The 25,464-nt window shown below is 47.6% G+C and overlaps 1 protein-coding gene across 1 annotated transcript; it reads left to right on the forward strand.

Annotated features, from left to right (window-relative positions):
* Positions 1 to 3,530: 3,530 nt before the first annotated feature.
* On the forward strand, positions 3,531 to 24,357 carry ACTR5 (actin related protein 5). Its single transcript, XM_079719425.1, has 9 exons — positions 3,531 to 3,944; positions 5,451 to 5,680; positions 7,585 to 7,754; positions 11,426 to 11,643; positions 12,303 to 12,485; positions 18,919 to 19,035; positions 19,762 to 19,901; positions 20,980 to 21,112; positions 23,753 to 24,357. Exons 1-9 carry the CDS (start codon positions 3,546 to 3,548, stop codon positions 24,008 to 24,010), a joined length of 1,848 nt encoding a protein of 615 aa, XP_079575551.1. The 5' UTR covers positions 3,531 to 3,545; the 3' UTR covers positions 24,011 to 24,357.
* Positions 24,358 to 25,464: the final 1,107 nt, after the last annotated feature.

A 25,464-nucleotide genomic window follows, 5' to 3' on the forward strand; every position in this document is an offset into this window, starting at 1 on the left:
CTTTTTAGACCTTCTGCCCATTTTTTGATTGGGTTGTTTGTTTTTTTGATATTGAGCTTCAACAGCCAAATTTGATGCCCGTTCCCATCACACCCTCCTGGCCAAGCATCAGGCAGACTGGGAAGCAAATATTTCCTTGGACCAGTTTTCTAATGGCTCTATCATCTGAGTCCTGCTGTGCAGACTCCCTCAGGAATAAGAGCATATGCATTGTCTGATCACCTAAATGTGCAGTGTGTATATGTAGTGGTGCGTGTGTGTGTCTGTGTGTGTGTGTGTGAGTTCAGAGACCAACATGAGAGTGCCTTAAGCAAAACAGAAGTTGTATTTCCTTCTCACATAAAAGTCAGAGCTGGTAAGAGGTCCAGACCCATGCTTCTCAAATTTTAATATGCACGTGAATCATTTGGGGATCTTCTTAAAATTCAGGTTCCTGATTCACTGGATCTTGGGTGGAGCTGGAGGTTTTGCATTTCTAACAAGCTCCTAGGTGATGGTGAGGCCGCTGGGCTGCAATCCACACTTGGAGGTGCAAGGCCCTGAAGCACTGATTCTCAAATTTTGCTTCCTTCTACCATCATCTGGGGAGATTAGAAAGCTCCCCATGCCCAGGTCTCACCACATAGGATGAAAGCAGAATTTCTAGGGGTGGGACCCAGGCATTAGCACTTTTGAAAGCTCCCCACACAGCAGTCATAGGTTGATAGCAATGATCAAAATGTGTTGGTCAGGAATTTATGGATTTCCTTCCCTGGCAGTGGAGTAACTTCTGGGTTAGAGCTCTCTCTGCCTCTCCTTTCCTGGGGGAACTCCATGGTCCACTGTTCTCAGTGCTCTTGGCTTTGCCCTCTGAGAAGTTCTTTCATATCCATGAACCTCCTGGGGATATCAGAGAGTATCCCCTCCTTGGGGTGGCACAGCTTTCACACTCGGCTTCCTCCTGGTGCAGGTTTGGGATCCTAGGGTTACCTTACAATTCATATATATATAGAATTTTGGAGTCCAGGCTTGTGGTTTCTTGACAATACAATTCCCTCAAAACTTAGTGTTGACCCTGTAAGTTCAGTCGTGCCCCTAAAAAAGATATGTTGATGTCCTAATGTCTTGTACCTGTGAATGTGATCTTATCTGGAAATAAGATTGTTGCAGAGGTACAGATGTAATTAGTTAGGATGAGGTCATACTGAAGTAGGGTGGGTCCTTAATCCAATATGACTGGTATCTTTTTTTTTTTTTTTTTTGCTGAACGCGGGCCTCTCACTGTTGTGGCCTCTCCCATTGCGGAGCACAGGCTCCGGACGCGCAGGCTCAGCGGCCGTGGCTCACGGGCCTAGCCGCTCCGTGGCATGTGGGATTTTCCCAGGCCAGGGCACGAACCCATGTCCCCTGCATCGGCAGGTGGACTCTTAACCACTGCGCCACCAGGGAAGCCCCCTATGACTGGTATCTTTATCAGAAGAGGAAAAGAGATACACACAGAGAGAGACACACAAGGAGAACACCACATGACAATGCAGGAAGAGAGTGCGGGGTTGGGTCTACAAGCCAAAGACTGCCAGCAATACCAGAAGCTGAGAGCAAGGCAAGGAACTGATTCTCCCCTGGAGCTTTCAGAAAGAGCACGGGCTTGCTGATACCTTCATTTTGGACTTCTAGCATCCAGGACCGTGAGAGAATACATTTCTGTTGTTTTCAGCCATTTCACTTTGTGTTGGGTTTTCTCCATGTGCCTCTCATCCTCTTTAGACTCAGGGCATGTTCTTCTCATGACTAACAGCAGGAGAGTAAAAGCGCAGTCTAAGCCACACAAGCACATTTGAAGCCTCTGCTCAGATCATATCTGGCTAACAGTCCACTGGCTAAAAGTGAGTCCCATGGCCAAGCCCAATATCAATGTCTACGGTGAGAGAAGCCCAACAAAGTTACATGGCAGATGGTATGGATGTTCACTCCTCTATAATCCTATTATAGAGGAGTGAAGAACTGGGAACAATAATCCAATCTACATCGCCTATACATAGTGCTTTTCCCCCCCCCAAAAGGTAATACTTTCACAAGGTTAAAAAATAAAAATTATATGAAAAAGTATGCAGTGAAAAAGTCTCCCACACCTGACACACTCACGTTGTCCCTTTCCTTTACAGGCAAACTCTTTTCTTAGTTTCTTGTCCATCTGCATGAAAATACAAAAAAACCCATATATATTTTCTCCCCACCCCCTTTCTAAAAGGGAGTTCCTATAAACTGCACTGCCTTATTTCTCTTAAATATATATCTTGGAGATTTTTCCGTATTAGTATGCTTAGATGTAGTTCTTAAACTTACATTCACTTATTTTTACTCTGTTCTGCTCCTCCTCACTTTCTCAGTTTAATGATGGATTCCTTCAGATGTCTGAGAAAATGGCTTGTGTTGAAAGGCAACACCTTTAATTTGATTTTGCCACCAACTGGCTCCCTATTTGGCCTAGAAGTGCTCCTAGAGGTTCTTGAGAACGTTTGGGGGTCTCATCTCTTGCTAAGGATGTTTATTTACAACCACCTTTTATAATTAACTTGCTTTTATCTCACAAAGTGTTCCAGAGCTGGGAGGGTAGAGTCAAGGCAGCTGCTCTAATTCTTGCAATCCCCTTGGCTGGTGGAAAGGGGGAAACAGGGCAGGGGAGAGCGTGCCCAGTCCTTTTAGAGCAAAAACTAAGGGGGTGGGGGGTCCCGGTCACATTACCTCCACTCCCACCCTCATTGGCCAGAACTGAGTCACATGATCACAACAAGCTAGATGACCATGCAGGGGAATTATACCACAAAAAAGAAGAAAGAGAATATGCACATAGTAGGTAACAATTAGCAGTCCTTTTCTCAGCGTTTGAGGTCTGTGAGAGGGTACAGTCTGTAGGTCTTAATAAATAAATCTATTTTAAAACTTTATATTGTATTATAAAATATAACACACGTGCAGAAAAGTGCACAAATCGTAAAGAGGACGGTTTGATTAATTTTCACAAAGTGAACACGCCTGAGTAGCGAGCTCCTCGGTCAAGAAATTGAGCGGTCGGTACCCCCGAGTTTGTTTCCTTGACAGCAAGGCTAAAGGCGACGTAATCATGTGGGGGCAGAGCCAAGGGCGCTTGAAGATGATCCCCGGCAAATAGGGCGTGGCTAAGCGGAAAAGGGAGCCCCGCGGAGCTCAGTTCTGGAGGCCAGGAAGGTGCTGCGCCCTTGGCGTTACGCACTCGGGGCGGGGCTTGCTGGCCCAGAGTCCCGGCTACAGCGAAGGGGCGTGGCCAGGTCGTATGTTGGGGGCGAGGTTAAGCCACAGCCAGGGAGGGCGGGGCCTAGCGATCCCGAAGGCGGCCTGGGCCACCAAGGGCGAGTTAGGTGAAAAGGCTGGCGGGGCTTAGAGAGGAGAGGAGGCTTGGCGAACCCGCTGTGATGCGCGGGGGCGGAGTCTCGCGCGATCTGGGCGGGCGCTGCGTCGGGGGCGGGGCTTCGCGCCATTTGGGCGGACGCTGCGGCGAGGGGCGGGGCCAGTGCGCGCGCTCCAAGATGGCGGCGGCCAGTGCAGCAGGGCAGCCTACGAATGTGTTCCCATTCCGTGATGCCCGCGCCGCGCCGGATCAGGTGCTGGAGGCCGGTCCGGTGGCGCACGGGCCATTGCCGGTGCCTCTGGTGCTGGACAACGGGTCGTTTCAGGCCCGCGCAGGCTGGGCGTGCCCCGGGCCGGACCCGGGCCCCGAGCCCCGGCTGCAGTTCCGCGCCGTGTGCGCCCGCGGGCGGGGCGGGGCTCGGGGCGGGGCGGGCCCGCAGGTAGGCAACGCGCTGGGCAGCCTGGAGCCGCTGCGCTGGATGCTGCGATCGCCCTTCGACCGCAACGTGCCAGTGAACCTGGAGCTGCAGGAGCTGCTGCTTGACTACAGCTTCCAGCATCTGGGTGTCTCCTCACAGGTGAAGGGCGGGGTGGGGTTAGGCTTGAGGGGAGGGGTGAGGTCGTGTCCCCGCTCACTCCGCTCTCCGAGGGATAATAGTCACTCCAGTAGTTCTGATTGTCATTTAGTCATTGATTTAGTCAGTCGATCAAATATTAGGCGCCTAACGTGTGTTAAGTCCTGTGCTAGGCGCTTGGGGTATGGCAGTGAGCAAAAACAACGCCCTTTTCTCTTGGAGCACATATTCGGGCTCGTTTGTTAATACATTAATTTATTATCAGATATGTATTGAGCATCTACTCTGTGTCAGGCACTTTTCTAGGTGTTTGAAATACGTCCGTGAACGTGACACGAAATCTCCTGTGCTTATGGAGCGGGTGTGGAAAGTCGCTCTAGTATGAAAAAACAAACAATAAACGATAGAATTAAGTAGTATATTTTGTGGCATGATAGAAGGACAGGAGAGGGTTGCATGTTTTCAATAAGATGGTTAGGGGGAGGACTCGGGAAGAAGGTGTTGTTTGAGCAAGGACTAAAGGAGATGATTGAGGGAACGATCCTTGTGAATATTAGAGGGAATAGTATTCTGGAGAGAGGGCACAGCCAGTAAAAAGGCCCTGAGGCGGGAGTGCGGAGCACAGGCTCCGGACGCGCAGGCTCAGCGGCCATGGCTCACGGGCCCAGCCGCTCCGCGGCATGTGGGATCCTTCCAGACCGGGGCGCGAACCCGTGTCCCCTGCATCGGCAGGCGGACTCTCAACCACTGCGCCACCAGGGAAGCCCTCACGTCCCTCTTTTGTTCAACACCCTGCAACGGCTCCCCATTTCACTCAGTGTAAAAGCCTATAAGGTGTGTGACTTGTCCCCTCATTACCTCTCCGACTTCCTCTTGCACTGACTACCCTCCCCCTCACTCTGGCTGCCCTCAGTTAGGATTAGGGCACACTCCCGCCTCAGGGCCTTTTTACTGGCTGTGCCCTCTCTCCAGAATACTATTCCCTCTAATATTCACAAGGATCGTTCCCTCAATCATCTCCAGAGGCCACAACAGTGAGAGGCCCAAATACCGCAAAAAAAAAAAAAAAAAAAAGAGGGACGTGACTTATGTTCCAAAAGGATCACCATAGCTGCTGTATGGAGAATGGACTGGCCGGGGTCATAGGTTAGAAGCAGGGAGACCAGTTAGAAGGCTGTTGCAGTTAGGAGGTGAGGGATGATGGTGACTTAGATGAGGGAGGAGTTGAGGATGTGGTAAGAAGCAGTTGGATTCTGGAGATATTTTGAAGATAGAGCCAGATGATTGGCTGACAGTTTGGATGGGGCTTGACTTAAGCTGACCCTACTTTCATATTTTCTAAAGCAACTTCCAGGAGAGATGGGTGTTTTACAGTTGCTTCTGATATAGTTTTATGATTGGAGACCAAAAGCCAGCTGAGCCCTTGCAATAAGGATTTCTGTTTCTTTTTAGGCTTTAAAAGGAGTATTCTCTTAGCACCTACCAATTTACTCTTTTCTTTCCAAGTAGGGCTGTGTCGATCATCCCATAGTTTTGACAGAAGCCGTGTGCAACCCACTGTATTCACGACAGATGATGTCCGAGCTTCTCTTTGAGTGCTATGGGATTCCTACGGTTGCCTATGGAATAGACAGCCTCTTCAGCTTCTACCACAATAAGCCAAAGAACTTGATTTCCAGTGGGCTCATCATTTCATCTGGATACCAGTGTACACATATTTTACCCATCTTAGAAGGGAGGTGAGTTGCACTTATGGCATTTGGGCGCTGTTTTGAGAAGCATTCAGGAAACGTTTATTGGGCGCCTGATTTAAAGGTGGAGTGGAAAGAGCAAGGACAGGACCATGAACTGGCCTCTGGGCTTAGTTCTGACCTTCCTCACTGTGTGAGTATAGATGTCACTTCATCATCCATCCTTTGTGACCTCCTGGATCGAGTTGGGGTAGATGGTCCAAATCCATAATTCTAGAACTTTATGGTTCTGACTTAATGGTGAGATGGCTAACACCGTACCTGTAGGTAGTAGGTGCTCAATAAAAATGTTCTGAGTAAATTATTTAAATAGATTGAATTTAGACTGTCGTGTTCTGGAGTCACTTTTTAATAAGAGATTTTTTATTTTTTTACTTAAAGCTATTTTATGACAATTATTTAGACATTTCTTTTTAACTACTGTACCTGGTACATAATAGGTACTTAGTAGATGTTTTCAAGTTCTATAAAAGGTGAGGGTAGTTTCTGTCATGTTTAAAATCTTCTCGTTTTATATCTGGGTTTTCGTTGTCTGTTAAAGAGACTAGGCTGGGGAGGGAGGGATAAATTGAGAATTTGGGATTAACAGATGCACACTACTATATATAAAACAGATAAACAACAAGGATTTACTATATACACACAGAATTCAATATCTTGTAATAATCTATAATGGAAAAGAAACTGAACAAGAATGTGTATATAACTGAATCACTTTGCTGTACACCGGAAACACTGTAAATTAACTATACTTCAATAAAAAATTAAAAATTAAAAAAAGAGAGAGAGAGAGACTAGGCCAGCATCATGCTTTCCTGAGAAGGTTTCTCTTTGCATAGAGATAGAGAGGGTGTGTAAGTAGTGAGAGAAGGCCTGGCTTTGGAATTGAAAGCCTGGGTTTGCAGCTCTGCTGAGGATGAGGTACTTAACTTCTTCACTTAGTTTCCTAACATATAAACTTGGGAAAAACCGATTTCTCAGGGTTACCTTGAGAATGAAACGAGATAATGTAGGTGATGGCACTTTGTAAAACAGTCTGAATATTTAAGTGAAAATAAATGCTGTTGAATTTATTGAGCCCTATAGTAGGAATTTCTCTTGAAGTTCTTACAAAAATTTATGAAGAAAAAAGTAATTCTTAGACATTACCAAACACTCCTACTATAGAGTTTTCTATCTTAAGTAACCAGAATATGCAGAAATTAAAAATAATATTGTTCTTTTATGTTATGTTATATTGAGAGAAAGTGATTTTACCCAAAGGCTAAGAAATGATCAGATTGGGGCATTTCATGTTCTATGCTGGCATCTGCTGGTGAGGTGTGGTATAGCAGTGACATTTTAGTACACAGCAAGTTCCTAGTGCTCGGCTCCCCTAACTTTGTCACATTGAGAAAATAAAGGTACTCTGGTTCTCCTCCCCTTCCCTTCATGTCAGAGGGACCTGGTTCTCTTAGGAGATTACAGTAAGCCAATGTGTATGTGATTACTTAATGTGTTTGCATAAGTAGAAGTGGAGTGTCTAGGGGAGGGGTACTCAAACTCTGGCCTACACTAGAGGGACTTGGGAAGCTTGTCAAAATGCATATTCCTGGGGAAAATGCATATTTCTAGGCCCTTCCCAGAGCAGATGAGTCCTTCCGAGTTGCTTGCCAGAAGTTAGATGTTCATGTGTCTGTTTGGATGTGCTCTAGGAATGCCTGCATTGGGTAAGAGATTGCACTAAGGCAACTTTAAAGTTCCTTCCAACTGTTAGGTTTTATTTCCCCCAGCTGGTCAGTTGCTTCCTTATTAGTCTACATCAAACTATCCTCCGCCCTAGTGCACATGCTCCATATTCTCTCCTCCACATTGCCAAAAATTTCAGTGCTGTTTCCATCCCTTGGTTGTAGGTTGGATGCTAAAAACTGCAAACGCATCAACCTGGGAGGAAGCCAAGCAGCTGGCTACCTCCAGCGTCTCCTGCAGCTGAAGTATCCTGGGCACCTGGCAGCCATCACTCTCAGCCGCATGGAGGAGATCCTGCACGAGCACAGCTACATCGCTGAGGATTACGTGGAAGGTACAAAGAGGATGTTTGCTTGCAGCTTTCGAATGTTGTCTACCTTTGGGGTGTTCCTTAAATTGTTCCCAGGGTGACTCTTTCGCTCACTTTTTTACTCTTGGTACTTTTTAGCATTCCCTTTCCTTTTTGGTATTTGTTTTCCTAACAGACCTTTTCAATTAATCGATAACTTGCATATGTAGGTTCTTTTTCAACATCGTTTTGGCTACTCTGGTTCCTTTGCCTTTCCATATACATATTAGGATCAGTTTGTCCATATCTACAAAAAAGTTCTGTTGAGATTGTGATTGAAAGAACATTAAATCTGTAGATCAGTTTGTATATAAAACAACAACATTCTAAATGTAGATTCAGATATAATGTTAAATCCAGATTGGGGAGAATTGACATTTTTTTTTTTTACTATGTTGAGGCTTCTAATCCATGAACATAGTATGTCTTTCCATTTCTCTAGGTCTTTATTGATTTCTTTCATCAGCATTTTATAATTTTCAGTGTATAGACCTGTACGTGTTTTATTAGATTTATGCCTAATTATTTCTTTCCTTGTTTTTTTCATTTCAGTTTTCAATTGCTATTGTATAGAAATGCAATTAATTTTTACGTGTTTACCTTGTATCCTGTGACCTTGTGAGATTTACTAGTTCTAGTTTTTTGTAGATTCCTTGGGAATTTCTAGGTAGACATGTCATCTGGGAATAGGGACATTTTTATTTCTTCCTTTCCAATCTGTTTGCCTTTGTTTCTTTAGGAGTGGTAAGAGTGGACATTTTTGCCTTGTTCCTAATCGCTGATCTTGTGGTGGGGAAAGCCTTTAGTCTTTCCCTATTAATTATATGATGTTACCTCTAGTTTTTTTTTTTTTAACCTCTAGGTTTTTTTTACAGATATCCTTTATCAAATTGAGGAAATTCCTTTCTGTGCCTAGTTTTGCTGATCATTTTTATCATGAATGGATTTTGAATTTTGTGAAATGCTTTTTCTGCATCTGATATGATCCTATGGTGTTGGTGCTTTGGACTGTTCATATAGGAGAGTATCATGATTGCTTTTCAAATATTGAACTAGCCTTGATTTGGGGGGATAAACCCCACTTATTCATGTATATTATTTTTTAATATATTGCTGGATTCAATTTGGTAAATTTTATAAGGTTTTTGTGTATACTCATGAGGAATATTAATCTATACTTTTCTTGTACTGTCTTTGTCTTGTTTTGGTATCATGGCAATAATGGTCTTATTAAATGAGCTAGAAAGTGTTCTCGTCTACTTTCTGGAAGACTGTGTAAATAATTGATATTATTTTTTTCTTTAAATGTTTGATAGAATTCTCCAGTAGAACCATTTGAGCCTGGGGATTTCTTTTTCTGAATGAATTCAGTTTCTTTAATAGAAGTAGGACTATTTAGGTGATTGCATTGGTGTCTTCTTTTTTGCTTTAGGTTTCTTTTGCTCTTTTTTTCTAGTTTCTTAAGGTAGAAGCTTAGATTATTATGATAACTTCTTTTTAATATAGGCATTTAAAGCTTGAATTTCCCTCTCAGCAGTGCTTTATCTACATTTCACAGATTTTGGTATGTTATGTTTTCTTTTTTACTAAGTTCACATATTTTCCAATTTCTCTAAGCCTTTTTTATTTGGAACCATTGATTATTTAGAAATATATTATTTTATATCCAAGTGCTTGGAGACTTCCTTGTTATCTTTCTGTGGTTGATTTCTAGTTTAATTTCATTATGGTCAAAGAACTTATGTTGTCTGGTATCAGTTAAACTTGTGAAGATTTGTTTTAGGAGCCAGGCACGATCTGTTTTGGCGAATATTCCATATACACTTGAAAAGAATGTGTATCCTGCTGCTGTTGGGTGGAGTATTCTGTGATGCCATTTAGGTTCTATTGGTTGATGGTGTTGTTCAGTTCTATACCCCTCTTCATTTTCCATCAAACCATATTGATTATTAAGGGTGTTGAAATCTCCAGGGATAATTGTGAATTTTCCCATTTCTCCTCTCAGTTCTGTCAGTTTTTGCTTTCAAGTGTCTGAAGCTCTTTTGTTAGGTAAACATTTAGGATTCTTACGTCTTCTTGGCGGTTGATCTTTGACCATTACATAGTGTCCCTTTTTATCCTTTTATCAAAGCAAATTTTCTTTGCTTTGAAGTCTGCTTGGACATTAACATAGCCACTCCAACTTTCTTTTGATTAGTGTGTCTTTCTGGCCTTTTAATCTACCTGTATCATTATATTCAAAGTAAGTTTCTTAATAGTTGGGTCCTTTTTTTAAAAAAAAAAAATCCCTTCTGTCAGTCTCTATCTTTTAATCAATATGTTAAGACCATTTTCAATTAATTTAATTCTTCTTACGTTTGGGTTTAGGTCCACCGTTTGATTTTTTTTTTTTTTTTTTTTTTTTTGGTGGTACGCGGGCCTCTCACTGTTGTGGCCTCTCCCATTGCGGAGCACAGGCTCCGGATGCGCGGGCTCAGTGGCCATGGCTCACGGGCTCAGCCGCTCCATGGCATGTAGGATCTTCCCGGACCGGGACATGAACCCGTGTCCCCTGCATCGGCAGGCGGACTCTCAACCACTGCGCCACCAGGGAAGCCCCTACCATTTGATTTTTTTGTTTTCTGTTATTCCTTCTCTTTGTTGTTCTTATTGCTCTCTCTTGCCTTCTTTGGGTTACTTGAACGTTTGAAAATTTTTTTGGTATTCCATTTTAATTTGTCTACTGTGTTTTTCACTGTATATTTGTTGTGTAGGTTTTTTTTAGCTGTAGCTCTAGAGATGACAGTATACACGCTTTTCACAGTCTTCTTAGAATCTCTGTTTTACCAGTTCAAGTGGAACGTGGAGGTGTCAGCACTCCAGAGGCCCCCCCTTTTTTAAAATTTGTTTATTTTATTTATTTTTGGCTGTGTTGGGTCTTCGTTGCTGCTTGCAGGCTTTCTCTAGTTGTGGCGAGCGGGGGCTAATCTTCATTGCGGTGCACGGGCTTCTCATTGCGATGGCTTCTCTTGTTGCGGAGCACGGGCTCTAGGTGCGCGGGCTTCAGTAGTTGTGGTGCGCAGGCTCAGTAGTTGTGGCTCGCGGGCTCCAGAGCACAGGCTCAGTTGTTGTGGCGCATGGGCTCAGTTGCTCTGCGGCATGTGGGATCTTCCCGGACCAGGGCTCAAACCCATGTCCCCTGCACTGGCAGGCGGATTCTTAACCACTGCGCCACCAGGGAAGTCCCCAGAGGCCCCTTTATCCTTCCTCCTTTATGTCGGACTTGTCTTCTGTGTCGCATCTACATACATTGGAAACCCATCAGACGTCGTCATGGTTTTTACTTCCAATTGTCATTGTATTTTAAGGAGCTCAAGAGGAGGTTAATCTACTATGTTTAATCAGATTTTCATCATTTCTGTTGCTTTCCCTTCATTTCTGGTGCTCTAGATGGTATCCTTTCTGTCTGAAGAACTTTATTTAGCAATTCGCTCAGAGCAGGTGTGTTGGCATCGTGTCCAGGTCTTATAGCTGCATTTCGCCAATTGGGTGGCTTCAGAGATGGGATGGAGTGTGCTTCCTCCATCTTACCCGCACCTGGAACCCTGGTGCCGACTTTCTAATCTCAGTGCTAATAGTGTTTCCGTTTCCTAACTTCCAAAATCATTCTGTTGAAGAATTGCAGAAATGGCGGTGCCCCGATTACTATGAGAACCATGTCCACAAGATGCAGCTCCCGTTCTCCACCAAGCTCCTGGGCAGCACCCTGACCTCCGAGGAGAAACAGGAGAGGCGGCAGCAGCAACTGCGGCGGCTGCAGGAGCTCAACGCGCGGCGGCGGGAGGAGAAGCTGCAGCTGGATCAGGAGCGGCTGGACCGGCTGCTCTACGTGCAGGTGACAGCGTACCCCCCAGGGCGGGACCTCAGCCTTGCTCCATAAAATGCATCGTGCGTCTTTTTGACCTGGGGTCAAGAAAGGGTCTGAGTGGGGGTCATCCATGTAGAGATCGTGCGTGTAGAGGACGGTGTAGCAGCAGGACCTGAGAGCTGTGGGCCTGGCCTCATTGATTTATTTTATCCTTGTGGTCCCCTTTGTTTGATTTTTAACTTTTGGTTTAAGTGTAGCACACATGATGCAAAGCGCACAAATCTTAAGTGTCCAGCTCAATGAATTTTCACCACTGAAACACATGATGTATCCAGGTCAAGAAATCGAGCATTACCAGCAGCCCAGAAGCCTCCCTCAGCCTCCTCTTAGTAACTTTTGCATCTCTTCTCACCAGGAAGCTAACATTTCTGACGTCTGTCCCCATAGATGAGTTTTGCCTGCTCCGGTGGTGCTGAGCTGGTGATGCGTGGGGGCCCAGAGGTGGCTTCGTTGCGAAGCTTTGGTGGCGGGGTTGGGGGTTCCATGGTGGGGGCAGGCCCAGGGGGCTCGGGGAGCCCTCTCCCACCATCGTTCTCTGTCCAGTTTCTAAGTTCCACGTCCCCTTCCCGTGCGTGATTGCCCCGATGCACATCTTTGAGGATGGATTGTGACTGCTCGGCTTGCAGGAGCTCCTAGAGGATGGTCAGATGGATCAGTTTCACAAGGCCCTGATAGAGCTGAACATGGACTCCCCGGAAGAGCTGCAGTCCTACATACAGAAGCTCAGTGCCGCAGTGGAGCAGGCGAAGCAGAAGATCCTTCAAGCAGAAGTCAGCCTCGAGGTGGACGTGGTGGACAGCAAGCCAGAGGTACTGTGGGCCTCAGGAGGGAGGTCCCGCGGGGTGGTTGTAGAGCAGGGGTCCCCAAGCCCCGGGCCGCAGAGCAGGAGGTGAGCGGTGGGCGAGAGTGTGAAGCTTCATCTGCCGCTCCCCGTAGCTCGCGTTACCACTGGAACCATCCCCCACCGTCCGCGGAAAAATTGTCTTCCATGAAACCGGTCCCTGGTGCCAGAAAGGTTGGGGACCGCTGGTGTAGAGAGAACAGCCCTTTCTGAGGGCGGGAGGAGTGTCCAGAGAAGGCTGACATCAAAGGGGTTGTGACCAGACTCGGGGGAAAGAGAGCAGCGTGGTGTGTGATATCTACGGGGACACGGGTGGGGGCAGGGATGGCACTGACCTTGTACCAACTGAAGTTCTGACCCAAGGGGTTTCAGCCGGTAGAGCTCTGGCCCCCGGGAAGGGGATGTGTGCGAGTAGAGTAGGAAGAACATACACACGCCTATCGTGTGGCCCATCTTGAACCTGAACCTGCCCCTCTGATGGTTCCTGGGCAGTTATAGTCATATGCCCCCTTAACTGTCTTCTCATCTTCTATTAAATATATCATGGTTGCTCTTTCATTCACCTCCTTTCCATCGCCATGCTCCCTAAGGACAGGGATCGTGCTTCATGTATAGTTTAGGAATTTTTTACAGCCGCTAATAGACATGCTCAATAAGATATTTGTGGGTTGATTTAAGATCAGCCTTTTGTTAGTTACTAAACACTAACTCTTTGATCTTCTCTCTCCTTTTTGTTTCCCTGCCAGTGGGCTGTTAGTGTTGATGTGGCCAAAAGGGCAGGTGGCGGGGCTGAGATAGGATTCTGGGTAATTCATACCGTAGCACTGGGCCCCGCATGGTGAAGGGGCTGCCTGCAGGTCACACCTCGGCCCCAAGTCACTGGTTGGCTCTCCTGTCTCTAGAACTGGACGAAAGTATTAATAAGTGGACACATTGTTGCTGAATCTGTCATCTCTAGAGTGCTAAAACAAAGGAACTTGTTCATTGCCTTATGACACTTGTGGGGCAAGATTAGCCAGTCCAACTGTTGATTTTTGTTTTTAAATCAACTTTACCTATGCTTTTAGAAAGAAACAGTCTTGTGAAAAACTCCAGTTCGCTGCTGGGTGTAGTGTGGTGCTTACCAGGGACCTCAGGCCCGTCCTTGGCTCGGCAGGCAGCCTGCTTTGCAGTGACTGTGTCTCAGCTGGAGGCTGACTCTCGGTTTCTGCTCTCAGCCTCACCTTCCCCACCTCTCCGACAGGCTGTAGGCCACAGGCTGTAGGCCACGTGAGGATAGTGACTGGCCATGAGCATGCGTGACTGATGAAGCAGATCCTGAGTCAGGCTTCCTCGGCACAGCGTACCGGATCACTGAGATCCGGGGTAGAAGTGCCTTGACCACCATCTTATTCTCGCACAGCATCCCAGATCAGCTTTTAGAGAACTAATGTGCCTTTTCTAGTTTGCTCCTTTTCAGGTCTGTGTTTCAGATTTGAGCTGTTGTTTCCTAGGATCCAGATCCACATTGCCTTTGTTGTTTCTTCATCTGTACTCAGTTTTATCATGCTTATCAACATGTCCACAGGATGTCAGCATCTTTATATCAGAGATGGACCACTAAGCCACATGCACGTGGGGGAGTTCAGATTTAAAAAGAAAAAAACAAGCAGCTGTGAAGATGTGATTCCCAAACAGTCGGGGAACCAGTTTTTCCTTTTCTTTTTTCATTTTTCTGCATTTGTTACATGCCCTGATTCAATCACTCTGTTTATTCATTCAGCAGATACTTATTAAGTCCCTACTTTGTTCTGTGCTCTAAGGGTGCATATTCAAATTTCTCTGGGCTTGGGGTGATTTTGACATGTTGTACTTTAAAAGGTTTCCCTACGTACAACAAATTTGATGAATCGATCTGTCCCCAAAGGTTTAATGGTCAGGGTGATTGTTAGAGATTAGATCGATTACAGTAACATTCATGGAATAAATTTGGCCTCGACACTGGCCAGCCAGTTCTACCTTTCAAAAAGTATTTGTTATATTTTCCAACAATATAATTCTTTTAGAATGGAGAGAACAGATTTATGTGGACCACAGTTCATATTGAAATGCAATCTGAGCAGTAATGGCTGCACTGGATTAATACAGCTACATTTTTTAACTTCCAGTGTTTTCTAAAATCCATTTTTTCGGGACTTCGCTGGCGGTCCAGTGGTTAAGACGCCGTGCTTCCAATGCAAGAGGCATTGGTTCGTTCCCTGGTTGGGGAACTAAGATCCCAGATGATGCGTGGCATGGCCAAAAACATAAATAAATAAAAATAAAATCCATCTTTTCCTACAGACCAATCCATGCCAGCCCTCGGTATTCTGCAGGTATTCGACAGGATGTTGTAAAGGAGTAGGCTTCCTTTTGAATACTTTTTTTTTTCTTTTTTTTTGCATCTTTATTGGAGTACAATTGCTTTACAATGGTGTGTTAGTTTCTGCTTTATAACAGTGAATCAGTTGAATACTTTTAATATACTTTTAAAATATTTTAAACACTTTAAAAATTTTAAATACTTTTAATATACTTTAAAATACCTCCTAATGAAGTATTTAAACTAAAAGATGCTGATTTTGCATCGCTACGAGCGCAGCGTAAGGGGATGGGAGGCGGGAGCACAGCTTGCGAGCACCCTTGTTTGTTGGAAAAGACAATGGGCCAAATACAGAAAGTGCTCTGGCCTGACGAGCCAAGATCAGAGCGGCCCTTTGCTTGTTTTTATGCTGCTCCAGGCTGTTCAGGGTACCATGCTGCATCTTCTCTGAGGGACTTTGGCAAACTGTTGCTCTGTTCAGTTCCAAGAGAACAGTCGTATTTACGTTCCCGCATGCCACCCAGTAAACGTGGAGACCCTGGCAAACCCTAGGGGGAGAGAAACCAGCCATGGTAGAGAAATACGTTCTGTCTTAGATGTGTATTGTCGGCATTGAAATTACCAGCTTTGTTCCTCTCTGTGAATCATATGAATTGGGATAAGGAAAATATCTTTTTATCATTTTTAGTGAAGCTAGAAGTTATCTTATTTTTAAGGCGAGATGCTTTTGAATATAGCTAGATATGAAGGTGGATAATGATAGTTTTGTCACAGCTGAAGAAGCCTTTTTTTTTTGGCGGTACACAGGCCTCTCGCTGCTGTGGCCTCTCGCATTGCGGAGCACAGGCTCCGGATGCGCAGGCTCAGCGGCCATGGCTCACGGGCCCAGTCGCTCCGCGGCATGTGGGATCTTCCCGGACCGGGGCACGAACCCACGTCCCCTGCATCGGCAGGCGGACTCTCAACCACTGCGCCACCAGGGAAGCCCTGAAGAAGCCTTTTGAAGCCCAGACATTCTGCAATCCTCTTTATTCTAGAGAAATTTGAGAGGGTTGCCAGGGACTAGGGGTACAGAGGTGACTAAGACGCAATCCCTGTCCTCCTTGGTACCTCAAAAAATAGGGCTACAGAACCGTACTCAGGCTGTAATAAAACTTATCAAGTGTGGTGGTAGATGTGTGTGGGAATACAGAAGCAGTTTTTTTTTTTTTTTTTTTTCGGTACGCGGGCCTCTCACCGTCGTGGCCTCTCCCGTTGCGGAGCACAGGCTCCGGACGCGCAGGCTCAGCGGCCACGGCTCACGGGCCCAGCCGCTCCGCGGCATATGGGATCCTCCCAGACCGGGGCACGAACCCGTATCCCCTGCATCAGCAGGCGGACTCTCAACCACTGCGCCACCAGGGAGGCCCCAGAAGCAGTTTTGAGAAAGGATTGCGGTGTTTGATCTGGGCCCTGGAAGATTATTTGATTTCAGCAGATAGCAAACGAGGAAGGAAGGACATTTTAGACGGGAAGAAGCACACGTGCGGGGAGCAGGGCACATCGGGCACAGAGAGCGGGGGGCGGGGGGGGATGAAGCTGGAAGGGAGGCCATGGCCGCCTATTAAGGTCTTTATCCATCGGCCCGGATATTATCCTTCAGACAGAGCCTTCAAAGTGTGCCGAGCAAGGCAATAATCCGATGAGATTTTATTTTAGGAAAATAACTGGCGCAGTTAGGATGATGGCTTTAGGGAGAGGCAAGGCTGGAGGTGGGAAGACAGGATTAAAATGTGTGTAGTCATCCAGAAGAGAGCTGATTTTTGTCAGTGGCCTGAAGTTTGTCAGTGGCTGTTGGGGTGGAAGGTGGAGGAGGACACACTTCCAAGGTCGGAGCCAAAGATCCTGGTGTCGTTCAGGAGTGGCAGTTGCTGATGATAACAGAACATGTGCCAGACCCTGTGCTGGGCACTTGTGCAAGTATCATCTTGATTGATTTTCACAATTCTGTGAGTACCGTCTTCATTCCCATTTTATGAATAAGGAAACTGTCATTGAGGCGAGGAAAGAAACGTGCCCAAGGTTGCACAGCTAGGAGCGGCGCAGCTGAGAGACCCGAGCAGTCCGGGTCTAGATTGTCTCCGGTCACTGAGGCTGGGTTGAAAGGCAGCAGGGGGAGGTGGCGCTGGGGACCGAGCTTAGGGCGACGATGAGCTGGGTTCTGAGCCCCCCATCTCTGGAGTCTCTTTGGGACACCAGGCAGGACTGTCCAGGACCCAGCTGTGGAAGGACCTAGACTCACACAGGGAGTGGGAAGAGAAGAATGCCTGGGGAAGGCCACTGCTGAGGGGGTGGGTGGAGCCGAAGGGAAGAGTGTATGAGAGGTTTAAGACACCTGCTGACCTGTGACAGAGGGCTGGCCTGGTAGGTCTGGGGCTCTTTCTGTTCCTGCCTCACCAGAAGCCTGTTTCACGTATCTGCTGCTACACAGAAAACACTCCACACTTAGCAGTGTGAGGCAACAACCGTGTTATTGTGCTCACGAATGTGATGCATCAGGAGTTCAGACAGAGTGGAGCAGGGGACTCTGGGACCTCAGCTGGGAGGACTTGGACAATTGGGAACTGAACTCTCTGGAGGGTTTTTTCACTTCCCTGGCATCTGGGCTGGGATGACTCAGAGGCTGGACTCCACAGACCTGAGCACCCACATGCGGCCTCCCCGCGCGCTTGGGGCTTCTCAGCGCGGCCGCTGACTTCCAGGAGGGAGCTCCCGGGAGGGAGGAGCCGGAGAGCTTATGTCAAGGGGCTTTGCCTTATTTAAGAGTGACTTTGCGTTTGGGCTTCCCTGGTGGCGCAGTGGTTGAGAGTCTGCCTGCTAATGCGGGGGACATGGGTTCGTGCCCCGGTCCGGGAAAATTCCACATGCCGCGGAGTGGCTTGGCCTGTGAGCCATGGCCGCTGAGCCTGCGCGTCCGGAGCCTGTGCTCCGCAGCGGGAGAGGCCACAACAGTGAGAGGCCCACATACCGCAAAAAAAAAAAAAAAAGTGATTTTGCATTTTACCTTTGCAGCTGATATGAGTAGGTTCTAGGGAAGTGTAGTTAAGTACTCTGAATTGTGTCGGTAATTTACGTTCGTCATATATTCTGAGAGTGAGGAGGGCTCTCCTCTCAGGCAACCTTGGCGGTTGGTGTTGAATCTGCTCGAACCCTCCCAGGACGCCGTCTCATCAGATAGTCCTTTCTACAATAGCTGTCACTGTTAGAGCCTCCTTCCAGGGAATGCAACAGAGTTCCTTCCTGAAACTTCTCCCCTTTGAGTCCGGAAGGTACAACTGATCTGCCTTTCATGTGGGAAGGTGACAGATGCCCGAGGACATCATCCAGAACTATCCCCCCACCCTCCCAACTTCATTTTTCATTTGTTCAGGTCAAAATTAAAGGTGTCCTAAACCCTCAATTGGGAACCGTGCTGGCATGTCTAGGCCCCGCCCAGGGTCATTGTCATGGAAGAGGAAAGCCTGTTCTGCAGGCCTCCACAGATGGGAGGCATTGGGCCGCCTTGGAGCCTTTAGTCACATCCCCAGCCCAGTGGGCCTGCCCTCAAGGGGACTGATTGCTAAGCCTGTTAGTGTTGGCACATATGTTTATTAATTATTGAGAGATTGACTTGATTTTGCCCGTAGTCCAAGCTGCTTTGTAGGACACCAGCTCTCACGCCCTCTCCCCGAGAGCTCTGTGTGTGGTGGTGTGACAGGTGCAGGCAGCCAGTCCTCCCCGGGGCGCCAGGCTGGAGCTGCCCCTCAGAAGCCTTCAGAGAAGGTGGGAGTTGATGAGGCTTGTCTCAGTGGGAAGGGTAGGGGATAAGAGCGAAGCTCATCCCTGGCTTTTTAGTCTTTTAATCTTGTGTTCACATGTGTTCCTTTTTTTAACAGTTGAGAAACTTTTTCATAGTTTTTATGTGTGGATGTACTTTTAGGACATTAGGCAAGATCCCAGTTCTTTTTGGTGACAGTGAACTCAGAGAACTAAGGCTCGCTGAATTACAGGTTCTGTCCACTTGTGTTTCTTCTCTTCTCAGACCCCTGACCTGGGGCAGCTCGAACCATCTCTGGAAGACGTGGAAAACATCAACGATTTCGAGCCCTTGTTTTCGGAGGAAACGCCCGAAGTGGAGAAGCCGGTGGCCACGGTCCAGGTTGGCCTCCCGTAGCCTCCACCTTGCTTATGCTTTGAAGCTTAACATAAATGACCAGTCAGGTTTAGTCTGCTTCTTTAGGAATACTTTTCCCCAAAATACCAGTTGTATTTTCTAGAAGGGAGAGTCCCAGTACCGAAAACTTCCAGAGTCAGGGTTTTTTCTCCCCGCCTTGGTGATTGTTTGGGGTTCCAGCACTAAGCTCCATGAATCTGTGAGAAACAGTCTCCTCGGTGGAAGCATTTGGGCAACTAACTGGGGACTTTAGACCCGAAGACCAGCTTTTAATGATTTTATTTACATTTAAGCCAGTGTCATAATGCTTCATCCTCGTTTGGGTCTATCTTTCTGTCATTACAATGGCAGCCAGGTAGACTGGCGTGAGGCTGAGACACACCTGGGAGAAGGCCTTCTCGGCTCTGTGGGCACTGGGGACTGAGCCAGGCACTTGGTCTTCCAGTACCAGCCTTTCTCAGCTGCTCTTCACCAAGTCTCTTTCCCTGCATCTCAGGGACCATTTCATGAAGCAGATGTGTAGCGGTTTATAATCCAGAGGTTGAAGAAGGTAGAAAATTGAATGATCAAATCAAGAGAGTTGGGGAGAGGTTATTCTGTCACAAAGGACAGAAGCTATGTTGGACTAAGAAATGCAGTTAGAAGAAACTGGCAACTGGGATGTTTGTTCTCATGGCCTAAAAATATCTTCTAAACCTTGGGTTTTTAAAGCCCGTGTTTAACTTGGCAGCATATCATCAGCTGTTTGTTGGGACAGAAAGAATTCGAGCTCCAGAAATTATCTTCCAGCCGTCTCTCATCGGAGAGGAGCAGGCTGGCATAGCCGAGACCCTCCAGTACATTCTGGACAGGTGAGACTGACACTTCTTTCTGTTACTTCTATTTTCCTGAACCATTTCCTTGAATTTTGAATTGAACAGTGGATTTGTTGGCCGGGCATCTCCTTTTCATTGACTTGCTGCACTCAGATGGTATTCTTTCTCTCTCACCAAGCGTGGCACCGAGTTAGGGCTCTCTAATTCATTTCTGAACGTGTAAATGCTCAACGCGTAAATGCTTGATTTGAGGAGCTTTAAGAGTTTCTTTCAAAAATTTGGGCAACGTGATATATGTGCATTGGCTTTCCTATAAATCTTCACATTATTGCAGACTAGTGATTCTAAATCACCCTAAAAACGTGCAGAACTTAGTTTTTTTCCCCACCTTGCATTTTATTTATTTAAGAGTTTGCATTTCTACAAGAACATGCCTCCCCCACACCCGTTTATACAGGTATTTTCCTGCAGTGTGAGTTTTCCTAATACAAGTTGGACAGGTAGGGAACACGATTTTGTGGTACTCTGGTTGCTATTGGTTAAAACAGGGTGGAAACTTACACCTAGCAAGGAAGAAAAGCCATTGCAGCTACTTAGTTTGAGTGGCTTTCAGTTTTGTCTAGCAGTGGGTGGGAAAGTGAGCAAACACAAATAAGATAAAACTAGTAGTTAAAAAAAAAAAAAACCACAGGTGGAGAGATGGGTCCTCAAAAGGAGAGGCAGAACTTCTGGGGGTGATAGAAATGTTCTGTATCTTGGTTGTGGTGATGGTTACTGTGTAATGGTTACTGCTGTTGATGGGTATATAAATTTGTCAGACTTCATCCAAATGTATTTAAAGTAATCCTCAATAAAGTCAATTTTTTAGAAAAACGTGTATTAGAAAGACATAATATTTTAATCATGCTAAGGAAATGGATTGACCATTCAGATTAAGGTTTTGGCTAGCTATTTGGCATTCTGTAAAGACACAAATGAAAAATGGAAGGCTTTTTTTTTAACTTTTTGTGTAGACATTTTCTGTTTTGTACTGAGAGCTTGCATTTCCACATCCATATTCTCTTCCAATATTCAAGTTGGAGGGACTAGGGCAGAGGAATCGTCTTGTCCCCAGGTACCCAAAGGATGTTCAGGAGTTGCTGGTTCAGAACGTTTTCCTCACTGGTGGGAACATGATGTATCCTGGGATGAAGGTCAGAATCGAGAAGGAGCTGTTGGAGATGAGACCCTTTCAGTCTTCCTTTCAGGTACCAATTATCCGTGTAACCAGCTGTTTCGAAAATAGCCTTATTTGTTTTCTGGTTACAAAAGTAGTAAAGTGTAAATGAGAAAAATTACTTGATAATCCCATCATCCAGAGATAGCCACTATTAACACGTTTGTGGCTTTCCTTCTGGTCTTCAATCTATGTTTTTTTTTTTTTTTTTGCGGTACGCGGGCCTCTCACTGTTGCGGCCTCTCCCGTTGCGGAGCACAGGCTCCGGACACGCAGGCTCAGCGGCCATGGCTCACAGGCCCAGCTGCTTCGTGGCATGTGGGATCTTCCCGGACTGGGGCACGAACCCGTATCCCCTGCATCGGCAGGCGGACTCTCAACCACTGCGCCACCAGGGAAGCCCTATGTTTATTTATTTATTTATTTTTTACTTTTATTTATGTATTTATTTATTTAATTTTGGCTGCGCTGGGTCTTCGTTGCTGTTTGCGGGCTTTCTCTAGTTGTGGTGAGCGGGGGTTGCTCTTCGTTGCGGTGAGTGGGCTTCTCATTGCGGTGGCTTCTCTTGTTGTGGAGCACGGGCTCTAGGCGCACGGGCTTCAGTAGTTGTGGCGATGGGCTTAGTTGCTCCGCGACATGTGGGATCTTCCCGGACCAGGGATCGAAACCGTGTCCCCTGCATTGGCAGGCAGATTCTTAACCACTGAGCCAGCAGGGAAGCCCTATGTTTAATTTTTAAAGCAGAATGGAAATCGTATTTTACGTATTTCTTTGTTTTAATTGACAAAGGAAGGCCTGCATATAGTAAAAATTCAGAGAGTACAAGAGTGTACGTTGAGAACAAGGCATTCTTTAGGAGACTGGCTGGGGAGGTTTTTCTTTCTTTCACATATTTTCTGCACATTTGAGTGTATACTACTTTGTAACCTGAATTTCTTAACCTGTCGTGAACATTTTCTCCCATGTCATTATTCTTCTAAAATACTTTAAAAAATGACTGTATGGTGTGGATGCCCCACAATTTATCTACCAAATTCCCGATCACCAAGAAACATGGTCTGAGCTCCTGTTGCGGACCAGGCACCTTGGGATGCTGAGATGTCCTAGACACCAGATGCCCTGGCCCCAAGGAGCTTGCTGTCCGAGGGGGCAGCAGTCAGATGAATAGGCCGGGGTAACCCACAGCGTGAGGGGCATGCAGACGTAGGCACCTAGGGAAGGCTTCTTGGAGGTGAGTCTTCTGAGGATGAGGAGGTGTTTGCCAGGTAGAGAGTGTGGAGGGCTGTGGGGTGGAGGGAGCACTCCGGACAGGGCCTAGCAGGAGCAAGGGCTCGGGGGCCGCGAACTTGTTGAGTGGTGAGCAGCTGGGTGTGGCTGGGGCTCATGGCTGTGAAGAGGGGTTGGGGAGGGGAGTGTGCAGGGCACACGCGGTGCAGAGCTTCCGTGTCCTGCTGGGGGCTTGGCTGTGGCCCCCTGTGCCGCACGATGTGTTGTGCGTTCAGGGTGTGGTCTCTGGGCTTCGGTCCTGACTCCGGCCCCGCCGTCGCTGAATTCTGCCAGGCCTCGGTTTTCTCCGCAGTACGAAGGGCTTCGTCCTGGTGTCTGTTACCAGCATTCAGAGCGCCTTGCCTGTCAGGTGCTCAGCACAGAGCCTGCGTGTGATAAACAGACATCAGCTGCTGTGCTGAGGGTCCCTCAGAACACTCCAGGTTCCACAGTTCTCTCGAAGGACGCACAGGATTCAACACGTAGTCCTCATGATTTATCACAGTGAGCACTTCCCCGGTGCAAGGAGCAGAGTGAGCGCCTTACACTCCTTCTGTCACCTACACTTTCTAAGCCAGAGCGGTCGGGGCTTTTGTGACCCTGATTTTGTTGATGGTCCCTTCTCGCAAGTCTCACCTCATCCTCCTCCATCTGTGCTGATTCCACCTGCCCTTTACTTCAGAAAGTTCCAAAACCACCATTCCATCCTGGGACTTCTATGGGTGGGGCAGGGAAGCGGGAGGTGGGAGGTCAGACAGGCGACTCCAGAGAAGAGGAGGCCCGGTCTGAGTTGGAAAGCGGTCCACCCAGTGCTCAGCTCAGCCTAGTTGAGGGGCACTCACAGGGCTGCTGACCCCGGCCTTGCTCCCCTAATAAGCCGTGGAAACCGAGCGCTGGCAGCATCATGGAGAGCCCAGGTCAGCCTCTCTGCTCTCATTTCTCCTGAGGCTCCTTTGCCCTCGTGGCCAGAGCCACCTCGCATCAGCCTCTGCTTCCCTCTGCTGGCAGAGAGGGGATCAGGTCCAGGAAGGCCTTCCCTCCAGGTCTCTCCACCTGACGGCTTGTGGTCTACAGCACGGGGCAGGAGGCAGGGCAGCTGGTCCCTCTCCCACCCAGAGTGGCAGGTCTGACGTTGGTAAAGTAGCTCATAACCACGTATCCGGTGAGGTCGTGTCCGGTGGGCTCTGCGTGTTTGCGTGATTTCTTGAAGAGTCTGGAGCATTTCACTCAGCTCTCCTTGGAGGGTGCAGAGGTAGTCCTGCCCCGTCTTGGAATTAAAGGCGGCCCTCCTGCGTGTGTATTTCTGGGGATAAAATGTAGGGGCTGTAGCTGGCCTTGCTGAACATTCAGTCCTCGGACCCTGATGGGAGATGCCCGTCCAGTGACTGCTCTGCTCATGTTTCAGGTTCAGCTGGCCTCGAACCCTGTGCTGGATGCCTGGTATGGTGCTCGCGACTGGGCCTTGGACCACCTGGACAACGAGGACGTCTGGATCACCAGGAAGGAATATGAAGAGAAGGGAGGAGGCTACCTCAAGGAGCACTGTGCTTCCAACGTGTATGTCCCCATCCGCCTGCCCAAGCAGGCTTCGCGCTCCACAGAAGCCCAGGCATCCGGCAAGGGCTCGGGGGCCAGCGGAGGCGGGGCCGGCGAGCAGGCGTAGCAGACGGGCCCCTCCAGGGACCTTGGGCCACGTCGGCCAGTGTGACAGGACGGTGACTCTGCCAGCTGTGTCCAGCCCGAGTCTGCTGGGAACATTTGGCTGCAAGATGGATTTCTCCTGGGGAGAACAGCTTAGCGCCACTGGGAGTTACCCTCTGCAGCTGTGTTCTTTTGGGGGCGTTGGCGGTGAAGGGACTTTAGGTGGCCTGCTGTCTTTGCTGAGCCATGGATGAGCCGTGGCCTTTACATCCCCCAGCAGTGAATGAAGACAGGATGGGGGACGGAGGTGTACAGTCTGCACAGGCTTCCTTACCACATTTTAAAGCCTTTCTTGTTTTTTAAAAAAAATCCTTTAAATTTTATATTGTCAGTGTAGATAGTCTTCTAAACTTATTCCAAGATTGTGTGAATGCCCAGCAGGTGGAGTTCTTTCACATACAGGTAAAAAGGTAACATTTGTATCCTAAGAACAATCAACCACGAACTCTCAGGGGCTAGAAATATTTCCCTCCTTCTTCTGTTTCTGCTTAGAAATAAGGAAAAGGGGGCCCAAAGAGGGGAGCCGGATAGTACGAAGTCACTCCGTTAGGGCCTGCCCGGTGCCCACTTCTGAATGGGCAGGTGTGGGGCTAGTGGCCCGACTCTTCGTACTTTCTTTGCTGGAAACTTTTCCACGATGTGAGGCCTTCCTACAGTTCTTAAAACTTCTCTTCCTGTGACTGTGTTGGCTGCTTAACTTTTCAGCTCTTTCCGAAGAGAGAAACAGACTGGAAAAGGTGAGCTGTGGAGCCTTTTCAGTTTAGCCACAACCTCACATTCCCTGGACCTTTGCCGCCTCATTGTACACAGACAGATAACCCCTCTCTTATACGGAGATTGCTTGGTGAGAATTTTAACCCTCAAACACACCCAGTGCTTGAGCCCAGAAGGCTCCAGAGCTGCCAGCGTCCTTGTCACAGAATCCGTACGTTTAAATCCCAGGGGATGTCTGGCCCAGCCCTCTGAGGAGGCCACTTCAGAACCAGTCTGCTGCTGCAGTTCACCAAAGATGGTCACCAGCATCTCCAGCTCTCCAGGGCTTCGAAACTGAAGACTGGGAAGGGCCAGTGGTGGTGGAGGAGGAAGCACAAGATCCAGGCCGACTCAGGGCCCCCCAGGGCCCTGCCGGGGAGCCCCAGGCCGTCCACAGCTGCGCCTGAGGCCGGGTGAGATGGTGAGAGCAAACGGGAGCTGCTGAGAAAGGACAGATATGAAGAAGGCAGGCCCCGCCTCCTGGGAGAGGTTTCCATATCACGTTTCTGGGAAGAGGAGTTGTGCTGACTGCCGTAGGCCTGGGGAGACAGGGGTCTTTCTCCCACAGTCAACATTTTAAACAGCTGGAACAGCAGTGGTGAGGTGGAAGGATTGCCCTGGAAGTCCAGCCTTAGTGAGGAAGGACCATGGGTGGCCAGGTAA

The sequence above is a fragment of the Hyperoodon ampullatus genome, assembly GCF_949752795.1.
Source record: "Hyperoodon ampullatus genome assembly, chromosome: 14".
Classification (NCBI taxonomy): Eukaryota; Metazoa; Chordata; class Mammalia; order Artiodactyla; family Ziphiidae; genus Hyperoodon; species Hyperoodon ampullatus.

Coding starts and splice junctions, on each gene's coding strand:
- ACTR5 (XM_079719425.1), top strand. CDS start 3,546: ATGGCGGCGGCCAGTGCAGCAGGGCAGCCTACGAATGTGTTCCCATTC. Junction 3,945..5,450: donor ATCTGGGTGTCTCCTCACAG/GTGAAGGGCGGG, acceptor CTTTCCAAGTAG/GGCTGTGTCGATCATCCCAT. Junction 19,902..20,979: donor CTCCAGTACATTCTGGACAG/GTGAGACTGACA, acceptor TCTTGTCCCCAG/GTACCCAAAGGATGTTCAGG.